This window comes from Aquarana catesbeiana, linkage group LG01, assembly GCF_042186555.1.
Source record: "Aquarana catesbeiana isolate 2022-GZ linkage group LG01, ASM4218655v1, whole genome shotgun sequence".
NCBI lineage: Eukaryota > Metazoa > Chordata > Amphibia > Anura > Ranidae > Aquarana > Aquarana catesbeiana.
Window position 1 is genome coordinate 369,962,839 of NC_133324.1, and position 13,517 is coordinate 369,976,355.

The window sequence follows — 13,517 nt, forward strand, 5'->3', positions numbered from 1 at the left end:
TTCTGTAGTATTTTATAGTCTGTTCTTCCATAAACACCATTACATGTATATTTGGTTATTCAAATGTCATTTATAATTCCAGAGAGCTGCAGTGTTTTGCATGGTAAAGAAATGTTAAATAGATTGCTAGCACTTTGTGTTCCTTACTCAGCACCCTGCAGTGAAACGTGTTACTCACTGGTTTTGTTCAGCGAAACCCTTAGGCCTAAATAATGGAGAACCCTTGAAATAGCAGGCTTCGGTCTGTGTTGTGCTTCCTGTGCAAGCACCAGAATGGCACATTACATCATCCTCTCAGCACCCGAAACACAAACAAGCATGTGAGGGGATGCTTTGTAGTACTTACAGCTCCAGAATGAGAATGACATCTGTTTTGTTCTCATACACCTCATGCAGCGTGATCACATTAGGATGTCGGATCTCTTTCAGTATGCTGACCTCCCTCTCAATATCCTCCCGGGTCACGCCGCGCCGGCTTGATTTGGTACGTCTCTTTTTGATGAATTTCGCTGCATAGTGCACACCTGTGCTTTTCTCCTGGCATTTCTTCACCACTGCAAACTGACCGCTGCAGAACAAAAAAAAAAAAAAAAAAAAAAACAGAAAACCAAAATTAAAATTACTGTCATTGATATGACCTTGTTCTACAAATGGCTACTTTAAAGTATAACTCCACTTCCGTTAAATAAAAAAATTAAAAAAATAAAAATAATAATAATAATTTTATATATATATATACACACACACACACACACACACACATATATATATATATATATATATATATATAAATATATAAATATAAATAGCATAGCCAATTGCTACACAAGTTATATTGTAACTGAATGTTATTTAAAATGACCTGTGGTTTTCAATCTGCAGTGCTGTAATTCTCTCTCTGTACACAGATGGTGTACGGAACGCCCCCCCAGAAATGTCATTTCCTGCTTGTGTGATTGGCTTACTGATTTTCCCTATAAGTCTGCACTAAGATACTAGTCAGATTCTGGACATCTCCTGCAACAAAAAATGTCATTTTTGGCGAGATAGTCCCTAAGGGGAATCACATCTCAGGCTGGGTTCACATTGGTGCGATGTCAGACATTGCATGTGATTCGCACCGCACTGCTATGCAAATCACATGCGATTTAAACATACAGATTATATGGCTGAATTTGCATTGCATTCAGACCAAAGTCATGCAGGACCCTTTTTTTGGTCCGCACCAGAATCAGATCGCATGGGTGTGAACACCCATGCAATCCGATTCCTGTCCGAATTGACAGTTCGCACTGCGATATGCGAACCGATTTGGGGGTGTCATTAACTTTGTATGGACACTCCCAGCGGTTTGCATAGGGCAGTGAGAACTGCCTGTGAGTCAGGTGCGATTTGCAGGGTTCCCGTATTGCACCAATGTGAACTGAGCCTAAAGGGATACAGACTTTGCTACTTTCCTCATTAGAACCCTGCAAGTGCAGCAGCTGATTGAGAATTCAAAATCACTCCTATTAGAGTCACTTTGCACATGAACACAAACACACCGGGATTTCTTCAGAATAACAAAAAGTAGAAATTTACAATAAAGTTTATCAAAATCCCTGCAATGTACATAGATCACCTAGAGGGGATTTTTTACTCTTTGACCGCTTCAATACTGGGCACTTTCACCCCCTTCCTGCCCAGGCCAATTTTCAGCTTTCAGCGCTGTCGCGCTTTCAATGACAATAGCGTGGTCATGCAATGCTGTACCCAAACAACATTTTTATCATTTAAGACAGATAGAGTTTTCCTTAGGTGACATTTTATCCCCACTGAGTTTTTTATTTTTTGCTAAACAAATGAAAAAAGTCCGAAAATTTTGAAAAAAAAAAAAAGTGTTTCTTTGTTTCAGTTATAAAATTTTGTAGATAAGTATTTTTTCTGTTTCACTGATGTGCGCTGCTGAGGCTGCACTGACGGCACTAATATGCAGCAATGATGGGCATTTATATGCAGCACTGATGGGCAGCGTTTATGGGCACTGATAGGCCACAATGATTGGGGGTCAGCTCTGAGGAGGTGGTACTGAAAGGCATCACTGGTGGGCACTGGGAGACATTGCTGATGGGGCTGCACTGATAATCATTGCACTGATCATCAGTGCAGTTCCCCCTTTTCAGGAAAGCCGCTTACTGGCTCTCCTCTACTCACACTCTGTCAGCATGAGTAGAGGAATGCCAATAACTGGTACTTCCCAGTTACACTGTGATCAGCTGTGATTTGACACAGCTGATCACATGGTAAAGAACCTATGTCATAGGCTCTTTAGCGCGATCAGAGATGCAGTGTGTCTGAGCACCGATCGCCATGCTGCGCACAAGAGCGGCATGTTTTAAAGGACGTCCAGTCAGAACAATTAAACCACTGCCCCGGTCATCATTTTGCTGTAGGCTGGGTGGGATGTGGTTAAGAATGAAAATCAGTTTTTTTTTTTCTTTTTCCTGCTGGAGAGATTCGCCCCTCCATTTGTCTTGGTGACCACTTTTACGGAGGCAGAAAGTGAGAAGAAATTCAATATTTTGGAGTTGTCGTGAGAGCAAGAGGTGAGGGGAAACCTTCCAATGGGAACAAATGTTCTGGCGACAATTCTCTTTAAGTGTCGTACACATGATGAGAATATCGGACGAATGACCGTTTTTTTTTTTTTTTTTGCATGCTAGTCTCATATATCGAAAATGATTAGGTTACTAGAGTTACGAAAATGCTTGTAAGACAGAATACAACTTCTTGCTATGATGTAATGTATTCTTTTGTTTCCAAGCATGTGTGTTCTTGGTCACTCAATTTTTTATGGACGAATACTGTACTGATTAAACAAAAATCGGCCAAAAGCTAAAATTGGAAGGGAGGGGGGGGGGGGGGCTGTATTTGATGTAGTATATAATGAAATAGTAAGCATGTCTCCAAATGAAGTTATCTGAATGAGAACATATAAACCGGTTATCACAGAGACTGAATACTTAATTTGGCCTAAGTCTTTATTCAAACGAGGAACTAATAGATAACAAAGAAACTATTTACAAAGTTTTAATTATTTTTTTCCCGTTCTGCTTTGTCTATCTCAAGTGGGTGTGATACCAAACCCTAAAGGAGGAACTTTTATTTTAAGTCTGCAGCTACAAATACCGTAGCTGTTGAATTTTAAAAATCAGGTACCTACCAGAGCCTGGGGTCCAGCGCTGTCTTCCTACAGCCAGTAGTTCTTATTGTGGGTCCCTGGCCTTGCCATCTTTGATATTTTAGCTTTCTGAGGAACCACAGCCAGCTAACTCACTGGTGTTTACAGAGAATCTGGAAGAAGTGCCCAAGACAAGGAGTCCCCAATTTCCTGATTTTCAGTGGTGCCGTTTACCAAAAAAGCCACTAGCAAATGAAGATGGTCCACCTCCCTCCGCTCAACCATCCTTGAGCTATTAGGGTTATGTGGAGCAGTGATCAACTGCCCAAAGGGTAAGCCTATAACCCCACTAGGGTGCTTTTGTTTATTAAAAGTACCTTGGTTGGCTGATGTCTAGACTCCAGCTTCTGAAGTCTGGATATACCTTTTTATGGATTAGAAGGTCTTCTTACAGATTTGAAGGGCAGCTCAAATTTCCCTCAGTTTTTAAGGACAGTCTCTGATATTACTGGCAGTTACTAACTTCTCATCTGATGTAGTGGTCCCTTTTCCTACCAAATAACTTATAGGTTATAGTCACCATTTCACTCCATAGCTTTGAGAGCATCTTTAAGACATCTGGCAGAATTTATGATTTCTTGGCCATTTTTCAGAGAATATTAATAACACAAAAACTTTTCTTTCACTCATGGTTAGTGTTTAGCTGAAGCCATTTTTTATCAATCAACTGTGTTTACTCTTTTTAAATCATAATGGCAACAGAAACTACCCAAATGACCCTGATCAAACGTTTACATACCCTGGTGATTTTGGCCTGATAACATGCACACTAGTTGACACAAAGGGGTTTGAATGGCTATTAAAGGTAACCATCCTCACCTGTGATCTGTTTGCTCCTGCGGCTCTGTCTTCTGAGTGACAGGCGGATGTGATGACGTCCTCGCTAGTCGCAGTTCAGGCTGCATTGTTAATGAGCGCAGGTTAGGCTGCACTGTTAATGGGTGCAGGTCAGGCTATTTCATTATATACTACATCAAATACAGCCCCCCCCCCCCTCCAATTTTAGCTTTTGGCCGATTTTTGTTTAATCAGTACAGTATTCGTCCATAAAAAATTGAGTGACCAAGAACACACATGCTTGGAAACAAAAGAATACATTACATCATAGCAAGAAGTTGTATTCTGTCTTACAAGCATTTTCGTAACTCTAGTAACCTAATCATTTTCGATATGAGACTAGCATGCAAAAAAAAAAAAAAAAAAAAACGGTCATTCGTCCGATATTCTCATCATGTGTACGACACTTAAAGAGAATTGTTGCCAGAACATTTGTTCCCATTGGAAGGTTTCCCCTCACCTCTTGCTCTCACGATAACTCCAAAATATTGAATTTCTTCTCACTTTCTGCCTCCGTAAAAGTGGTCACCAAGACAAATGGAGGGGCGAATCTCTCCAGCAGGAAAAAGAAAAAAAAAAACTGATTTTCATTCTTAACCACATCCCACCCAGCCTACAGCAAAATGATGACCGGGGCAGTGGTTTAATTGTTCTGACTGGACATCCTTTAAAACATGCCGCTCTTGTGCGCAGCGTGGCGATCGGTGATGCAGTGTGTCGCTGAGACACACTGCATCTCTGATCGCACTAAAGAGCCTATCACAGCTGATCACAGTGTAACTGGGAAGTACCAGTTATTGGCACTGCTCTACTCATGCTGATAGAGTGTGAGTAGAGGAGAGCCGGTAAGCGGCTTTCCTGAAAAGGGGGATCTGCACTGATGATCAGTGCAATGATTATCAGTGCAGCCCCATCAGCAATGTCTCCCAGTGCCCACCAGTGATGCCTTTCAGTACCTCCTCCTCAGAGCTGACCCCCAATTATTGTGGCCTATCCGTGCCCATAAACGCTGCCCATCAGTGCTGCATATAAGTGCCCATCATTGCTGCATATTGCTGGGCGCAGGTCAGGCTGCACTGTTAATGGGCGCAGGTCAGGCTGCACTGTTAATGGGCACAGGTCAGGCTGCACTGTTAATGGGCGCATGTCAGGCTGCACTGTTAATGGGCGCAGGTCAGGCTGCACTGTTAATGGGCGCAGGTCAGGCTGCACTGTTAATGGGCGCAGGTCAGGCTGCACTGTTAATGGGCGCAGGTCAGGCTGCATTGTTAATGGGCGCAGGTCAGGCTGCATTGTTAATGGGCGCAGGTCAGGCTGCATGGTTAATGGGTGCAGATCAGGTTGCATTGTTAATGGTCACTGGTCAGGCTGCATTTAATGGTCACTGATCAGGCTGCATTTTATGGCACTGGTAAGGCTGCATTTAATTGGTACTGGTCAGGCTGCATTTCATGGGCACTGGTAAATATTTTAGTACACCATTAGGTTCAGAATATTTTTTTTTCTGGTTTTTCCTTCTCTAAAACCTAGGTGCGTCTTATGTAGCCAAAAATACGGTATATCCAGGCAACAATACTGGAGCTTCATGCACTCTGATACAAACAATGTGGTTTCCGGCATGTGGTTGGTCTGCTTAAGTCATTTAGCAGTGGATATATTGTGCAAGAAAGGGAACTTCAAACGAGTCCATTTATTCAAAACAAATTCTGGATAAAACCAATTGTTACTTTAAAAAGGGAGAAAAGTACATTTTAAGCACAGCATAGGGTTTAAAATGATTTTATTTGCTGTCTGTGCCTATCTCGGTGAAGCCCACACCCTCCATTCCTTGTATGGATAATCACAGGACAGTCCGTGAGGAAAAAGGAAATAGAATAACTGATGGAAATATTAATTCTTTCCCACTATAGTCAAAATGTAAAAAATAAAATTGTCTGGCCCAAGGCTTTAATCTGAGAGCGCTTACTGCCAGGAGAAAGATTCGTTTTTAGAATCATCAATAGAAATATCCATAATGTCAGAATATTTTGCATCATTGCCATCAGTTTAAACATAAAATTCCACAGAGCAATCTGTCAATTCAACGTAATTTGGAATTACATCTCTGCAAGCATAAAGGAGCAAAGAGCATACATCTTTTTTAATGCAGACACTGCAATTAATTAGTTAAAAGGTAAAATCCAGGTCTTCCCCAAAGCACTTGTAAAATCGTGCCAAGTTTATAATAGACCATGTCAAGCTTTCGTGGTAAAGCTTCAGACTGTTAATCAAGTGATTTGAGATGAGAACTATTTCAAGGTGACCTTGAACAGATTCACAGTCTCTTCCAAGCTACAGTGCTTTCTGCATCATAGGACTGAGATTTACATAATCCTAGAAGTCTATGCCTTAAAATGATTTCTGCTTTGACAATAAAGTATTATTTTTCTTTGGGGCAATTTACGGTATATCGATGGGCTCTCCACTTTGGTCACACAAGAAAAAGCAAACGAAATATTAACTTCAGTGATATGAAATAACAGATGCCCTGTTGTATTACAGATCAAAAACTTTGCGGACATTATATTCCATTTTCATTCAAGCAACACATAGTATATGTCTTCATAATGAAATATCTGTATATTGAATAAACAGACTATAGGTGGTGATTAACAAATGACTTTGCTCTGTTTTGCCCTAAGGAAAGACTTACATTTACAAAATCATACATAGGTTTACTTTTTTTCTGGAAGGATGTTAGGCATAAAATTCCAGGTGCTTTTCTGCACCCGAGCAGCCACGAACAGCCACGGACAGCCTGCTATAGTGAATGGCTATATGCAGCCGTATGCATTAATACACCGCATACACAGAAGCATCAGTGTTTACATGTGCATGCATGTACATGCCAAACGTGGAAGTTTTGCATTTTGAAATACATGTGAAATACATGGTACACGCATGCTTCTGTACATCAGCATTTACATGAAGTGGCCACATACAGCCATGTACTTAAAACCTGTTTTTTTTTTTGTTTACATGCGATTACTGCTGTATAGTCGCTAGTAGTATTAATGATTGTGTTCAGCCAGCTGGGAAGAACGCCCCCCGCCAGCAGAACACAATAGTGCTGTGGGAGGCGTTTCCACCATCAATACTGTGTGGATGGGGAGATTGAAGAAGTTTCTTACCTTCCACCCATGGTTGAAGGAAAGAAAATTAAATCACTTATGGGGCTGCATAATCCCTGAGTAATCCACTAATTTAGACCTTACTGTTTATATGCATGAAATGTCCAGGTCCTTTTGTGTATAGAATCAGTAAGACCCCTTTCACACTGAGCCGCCCCGGGCGTCAGCGGTAAAGCCATCGTTTTAGTGGCGCTACTCGGCCGCTAGTGGGGACGGTTTTAACCCCCCCCCCGCTAGCGGCTGAAAAGGGGTTAAATCTGCCCGCAAAGCGACGCTGCAGTGTCGCTTTGCCGGCGGTATCACGGCGCTGTTCCATTGTTTTCAATGGGCAGGAGCGGTGTATTCACCACTCCTACACCACTACAAAGAAGCTGCTGGCAGGACTTTTTGTGACGTCCTGCCAGCGCAGCACCCCAGTGTGGAAGCACTCAGGCTTTCACACTGGGTTTGCAGCTGAGGCTTTTTTCAGGCGCTTTACAGGCGCTATTTTTAGCCTGAAAGATGCCTCAGTGTGAAAGGGGTCTGAAACTGAAGATAATCCTGGCTGTACTCAATTTAATACATAGGCCCCTTTCACACTGGGGCGGTGGGTGCGTCGGCGGTAAAGCGCTGTTATTCGGCCGCTAAAAATAGCGGAGCTTTACCGCTGACGCACCCACCGCCCTAGGCTAGCAGCCAAGAAAGGGTTAAAACCACCGCAAAGCGCTGCTGCAGCAGCGGTATAGCCGCGCTGTCCATTCATTTCAATGGGCAGGAGCGGTGTATACACCGCTCCTTCACCACTCCAAAGATGCTGCTTGCAGGAGTTATTTTAATGTCCTGCAAGCGCACGGCTCCAGCGTGAAAGCACTCGGGCTTTCACACTGGAGAGACAGGAGCGGAGCTTTACAGGTGCTATTTTTAGCGCTGTAGCGCCTCAGTGTAAAAGGGGTGGTATTTACGAAAGGCAAATCCACTTTGCACTGCAAGTGCACTTGGAAGTGCAGTTGCTCTAAATCCGAGGGGAAGATCTGAAATGAGGGGAACCTCTGCTGATTTTATCATCCAATCATGTACAAGCTAAAATGCTGTTTTTTACTTTCCTTGCATGTCCTCCTCTGATCTACAGCGACTGCACTTCCAAGGTCACTTTCAAGTGCACTTGTAGTGCAAAGTGGATTTGCCTTTCGTAAATAACCCCCCAATGTTACAATTATCCAGACAAAGCACCTTGGTGGGTGAAAGTGAGAGATCCCATAAGCAATGTAACAATAATAGTATCCAATGCCAAAATGTGCTTGAACTATACAGTTTAGCGACTGGTAATGTGCATGATATACGTGTATACGGTTTGTGCACGGCAAAACCAATTTGTTTTACAAAGGAGGATCAAGTCACACAATGAATGGAGATGAGTGGCTTGCGCTGGAACAAATACTTCAGTAATAACAGTGATTTGCAGGGTGATCTTCTAATACCTATTAAATTACTGCTGAATTATAACCCTGGAATGGATCTTTTCACTGCTCTTGGCAGTCTGCCCTCACTCTTTTGCACCCGTATGTCACAAGCCAGTGACTAGCCATAAGGTTATTTAGCTGTCACATCAAAACAATGATCAAGCCGCATGTCTGAGGCAACCGCCATCACTAATGTCAGACAGAAAAAACGAAACATGTCAAACCAAACAGACTTTATTGAAAAGCGCAAATTAATGAGGGCACCCTACATGTCAGCAAGCAAGCAGAACACCACATTTACCAAAGCAACACTACCAGTTAGCAGTTTTCTACAGCACATTTTAAAGCGACATCAAGTTTCTGATTGATTGCAAAAAAGGAAGGAGGATATCTACTTTCATCCTCTATGCCCTATTGATATGTTCCAACAAATTAACACGAAACTAAATGAGAAAAATAAAAAAAATTGTGAACAGGCAGACTTTTTATTTCAGAAGAGACAGGAGCAATATCTTCTGCAATAAAGTACACTTACCTGCCTATTTGCAATTCTATGCGGAATGCACACTGAGCCATGCACGCGGTCAGTGTGCTGGGATGGCTGCACTCATAAACAAACATGGAGCAAATAGAAAAGGTTATTGTCAGGGTTTGCGTACACTTTAAATAATAATAATTAACCACTTAAGGACCGGAAGGATTTGCCCCCTTAATGACCAGGCCATTTTTTGCGATACGGCGCTGACAATTGCGTGGTCGTGCGACGCTGTACCCAAACAAAATTGACATCCTTTTTTTTCCCCCCACAAATAAAGCTTTCACTTGGTGGTATTTGATCACCTCCGCGTTTCTTTTTTTTTGTGCTATAAAACAAAAAAAAGAGCGACAATTTTGGAAAAAAAAAAAAACTATATTTTTTACTTTTTGCTATAATAAATATCCCAAAAAAAAAGAAAAAAAAAAAAAAGAATTTCTTCATTTTAGGCCGATATATATTCTTCTACATATTTTTGGGAAAAAAAGAAAAAAAAAAAAAAAAAAAAATCGCAATAAGCGTATATAGATTGGTTTGCGCAAAAGTTATAGCGTCTACAAAGTAGGTGATAGATTTATGGCCTTTTTATTATACATTTTTTTTTTGTTTTTTTACTAGTAATGGCAGCAATCAGCGATTTTTAACGGGACCATTGACATTTATACAGCGATCAGAGCTAAAAATAGCCACTGATTACTGTATAAATGTCACTGGCAGGGAAGGGGTTAACACTAGGGGGCGATCAAGGGGTTAAATGTGTTCCCTCATGTGTGTTCTAACTGTGGGGGGATGTGACTGCCTGGAGGAGGAGCCAGATCGCTGTTCGTAATCTTTAGGAGCAGCATCACGATCACCGGCCACGCGCATCGACTCCGGTGTCGCGGGCGCGCCCCCTACAGCTCTTAAAGCCGCCGACGTACAGGAACGGCGATTCGCAGCTGGTCCTTAAGAAGTTAAAGTGGTTGTAAAGGCAGAAGGTTTTTTTTTAATCTTAATGCATTAAGATAAAAAGCCTTCTGTGTGCAGCAGCCCCCCAGCCTCTCTAATACTTACCTGACCCCCATCTCGATCCAGTGATGTTGCATTAGAGACTCAGCTATCCGGGACTCTCCCTCCTCATTGGCTCCCACTGCTGTCAACCAAAGTCAGCAACCAATGAGGAGAGAGAGGGGCGGGGCCGGGCTCTGTGGCTCGGGTGCCCCCATAGCAAGCTGCGTGCTGTGGGGGCACTCAACAGGAGGGAGGGACCAGGAGCACAGAAAAGGGACCCAAAAAGAGGAGGATCTAGGCGAAACCACTACACAGGGCAGGTAAGTATAACATGTAACGAGACTTTAGTATCTCGTTAACTTTAGAGATGCTACCTTTGGAGGTATTTAGACCAAGAGCTTAGTGGCAGTTATTAATAAATAGTGCTTTATCACAGACACACATACGCAAGAAACATTGATTAGGTCGTTTAAAAAGTTAGTGTATAGCGTATTATCAGTCCAAATGTAAAATGCTAAAGTGCTCTGCTGAGGGGAAAAAATAATTATTTCCAAGTTGGTTAAATACATACCAAGGTTTTTGGTGAACCTTACTTCAGATAAGTAGTACCTGATGCTACTCTGTTGAACCCAATACAAAGATTCCACGAGTGCCATTTTCAGCGTTTTAAGTGGGAAAGTCTGCCTGTTTTCACTACTTCCATTTCTTTGCTATGGCCGAGGACAGTTCTGCGTAAAACTCAACACAAATGTTACAATCTGGTTGTACAATCTCCTTTAGATCGACCAACAACTACCTAGTGCCTGGTACAACAGAAATCGCCCGACATTCAGCCCGTGAGTACAGCAGCCTGTCCGTCTTCTGTCGAACGAACATGCTGGAAAAAGAGCAGCCAATCGGTATCCAATCAGCGCTCACAGCCAATGCACTGACTGGTGTGTTCTGGCGGGGGGGTTGGGTAACCTTCCCAGCTGGCTGAACACGATTACTGCTAGCGGCTTTATATAATAGTACAGCGAGCTCCTCCGTTTTTTTTTTTTTTTTGTTCAGCCTGCTGAACCAGGCTTCAAGTTGATTGTAACCTGTTTGGTAATCCCAGGGGTAGAATCACCGATTCATCTGCTCAGGGGTATCAGAAAATTATTGTTTGGATCAGGAGGGAGCTGGCCCCAGCAAACTAGTTTTTCAGGTTTTCACATTTTACCAGCTTTTGGTTCCACCGTCTAATATACAGGCTGTGCACAGAATAATCCTCCACCTGCAATCTGTATGTGTATGTCGAAGAAGTAGAATTGGTACCACTACTGACCAATTGCTGATATAAAACTAATTCTGAATATCACTGTTATTTTATACTGTTTTGCGACAATGTGGTAGAGTAAAGCATAAATACTGCACTGCATAGTAAACAGAAAACATGACATGCACAATCCAATAAGACGGCCTCAGTGAACAGGTTTAAACCCTAAATCAGGGATATGCAATTAGCGGACCCCCAGCTGTTGGAAAACTACAATTCCCATCATGCCTCTGCTTCTGGGTGTCATGCTTGTGGCGGTCAGGGTCTTGCTATGCCTCATGGGACTTGTAGTTCTGCAACAGCTGGAGGTCCTCTAATTGCATATTCCTGCCCTAAATCCTTAAAATTAATTGAAAGTAGAACAGCCAGAAAATGAAGTCCTGATAGATCCCTTCAGGCTGGCCCATTTTGCAGGTATAGCTACGTAAAACATTACAAACAAATGTCTATACTGTTTAAAATCCAGTAATACACTGTCCCACCCTGCTCTGCACATGCTCAGTTGCTCTCAATTTTTTGGTACTGTGCCTAAAATCAGAGCCACTAGAGCACAGGTGTCAAACTGGCGGCCCAAATCCCATGAGGCATTGTAAGACTTGCAGTTACAAGCATGACTCCAACAGGTAGAGGCATGATGGGACTTGTAGTTCTGCAACAGCTGGAGGGCCGCCAGTTTGACACCCCTGCACTAGAGGCTGATCTGCTGAAATCCTATAGATTTACTGCTGCTCAGGGACTCTGGGCTTCAGCAAAATGGCAGCCTCAGGCAAGAAGAAACGGTAGCAATGCTGGAGGCAATTTACAGCATACACTCATTTTGGCAGCATAATTATTAATGTGGAATGTATGTTCCTTGCTAAAGAACATTATTTTTTTATCAAATGGTTAGAAGTTCCGCTTTAATTGCAGCAAAAAGCAAGATTTCGTATCACAAGTTTCCTGTTTTTTAGATTGAGACGTCTAGTGTGTGATTATGGTTGGCATCAAAAGCAGAAAATGTAGACTTGTATTTTGAACCTCACCCCAACATTATCAAACAATCTCCCTATGTAAACAGGATACTTCTCCATTAGTGTCAGCCAAATGAATATTGAACCATTGAGATCGGGAAGTCCCAGCCAGAAACATGTTCCTCTTTCTGCTAGAAACTGTAAAGCTCTGCTGTGTGGTTGTCTGTCCAACACAGATGTTGGTTTCACAAGGTCAGATAGAGAGGGCAGATTTATCAATTAGCCTACACCCTACATCCCAAGAGGTTCAAATATTAAATCAGGAGTTCTCATGAGAGAGCCCAAGACAGAGAGCGAAAGTAAGAGAGAGATGTACAAGTTATTTTATGCATGGCTAAAAAAATGTACTAACATTTGAAAAAAAAATCTACTGCGCTAATTATTTCACTTTTTTGTCTTCACGTCTGCTGGCTGTACATATTACACATTACTGCTTTTTTATTGGTTGTTTGCAGCAAGCAGATGTGCTTATGCTTATCTGTACTGTGGATTATATAGCCCAAATTACAGACATAACTCAATATTCAGAAGAGCAACTTATCCCCACCTCTCTCCCTCCTTACTCTCTTTCTGTAGCGCAGAATTTCAATTATTGAGAGACAGTTTGAAAGTAAACAGATACTTCTCTGCTCTCCCAATAAAAAACCCATACACTACATGGAAAGCTGAAATTTCCCTCTAAGGCCCCTTTCACACTAGGGCAGATCTGTTGGATGGACTACGCAAGCTCAGCAGGAGATCGCTCCGTTCATCCCCGCTGAGCACGTGGATGACAGGTCCATCTCCGCTCTCTGTGCAGAGATGGACCTGTCAGAGCCCCACTGTTCTCTATGGGGGAGATCGAATGAAAATGGACAGCCTGTCCGTTTTCAGCCACAATGGACTGATGGCGACCATATTGCCCTTCGTCTGTTTTTAGCGGATCTTGTCGGATCGGATGGCAGGCGGGTGTCCGCTGACATCCGCCTGCCCATAGAAGTCAATAGTGGCCTGCTCGTGCCTGAAAAATGGACAGG

The 13,517-nt window shown here is 42.5% G+C and overlaps 1 protein-coding gene across 1 annotated transcript in view; it reads right to left on the reverse strand.

Moving 5' to 3' along the window:
• DAPK1 (death associated protein kinase 1) overlaps positions 1-13,517 on the reverse strand; it is a 222,888-nt gene that overhangs the window by 90,932 nt on the left and 118,439 nt on the right. Inside the window, exon 3 of the mRNA XM_073633362.1 lies at positions 347-568. Coding sequence (XP_073489463.1) covers positions 347-568 — 222 coding nt within the window. The remainder of the gene's footprint in view (positions 1-346; positions 569-13,517) is intronic.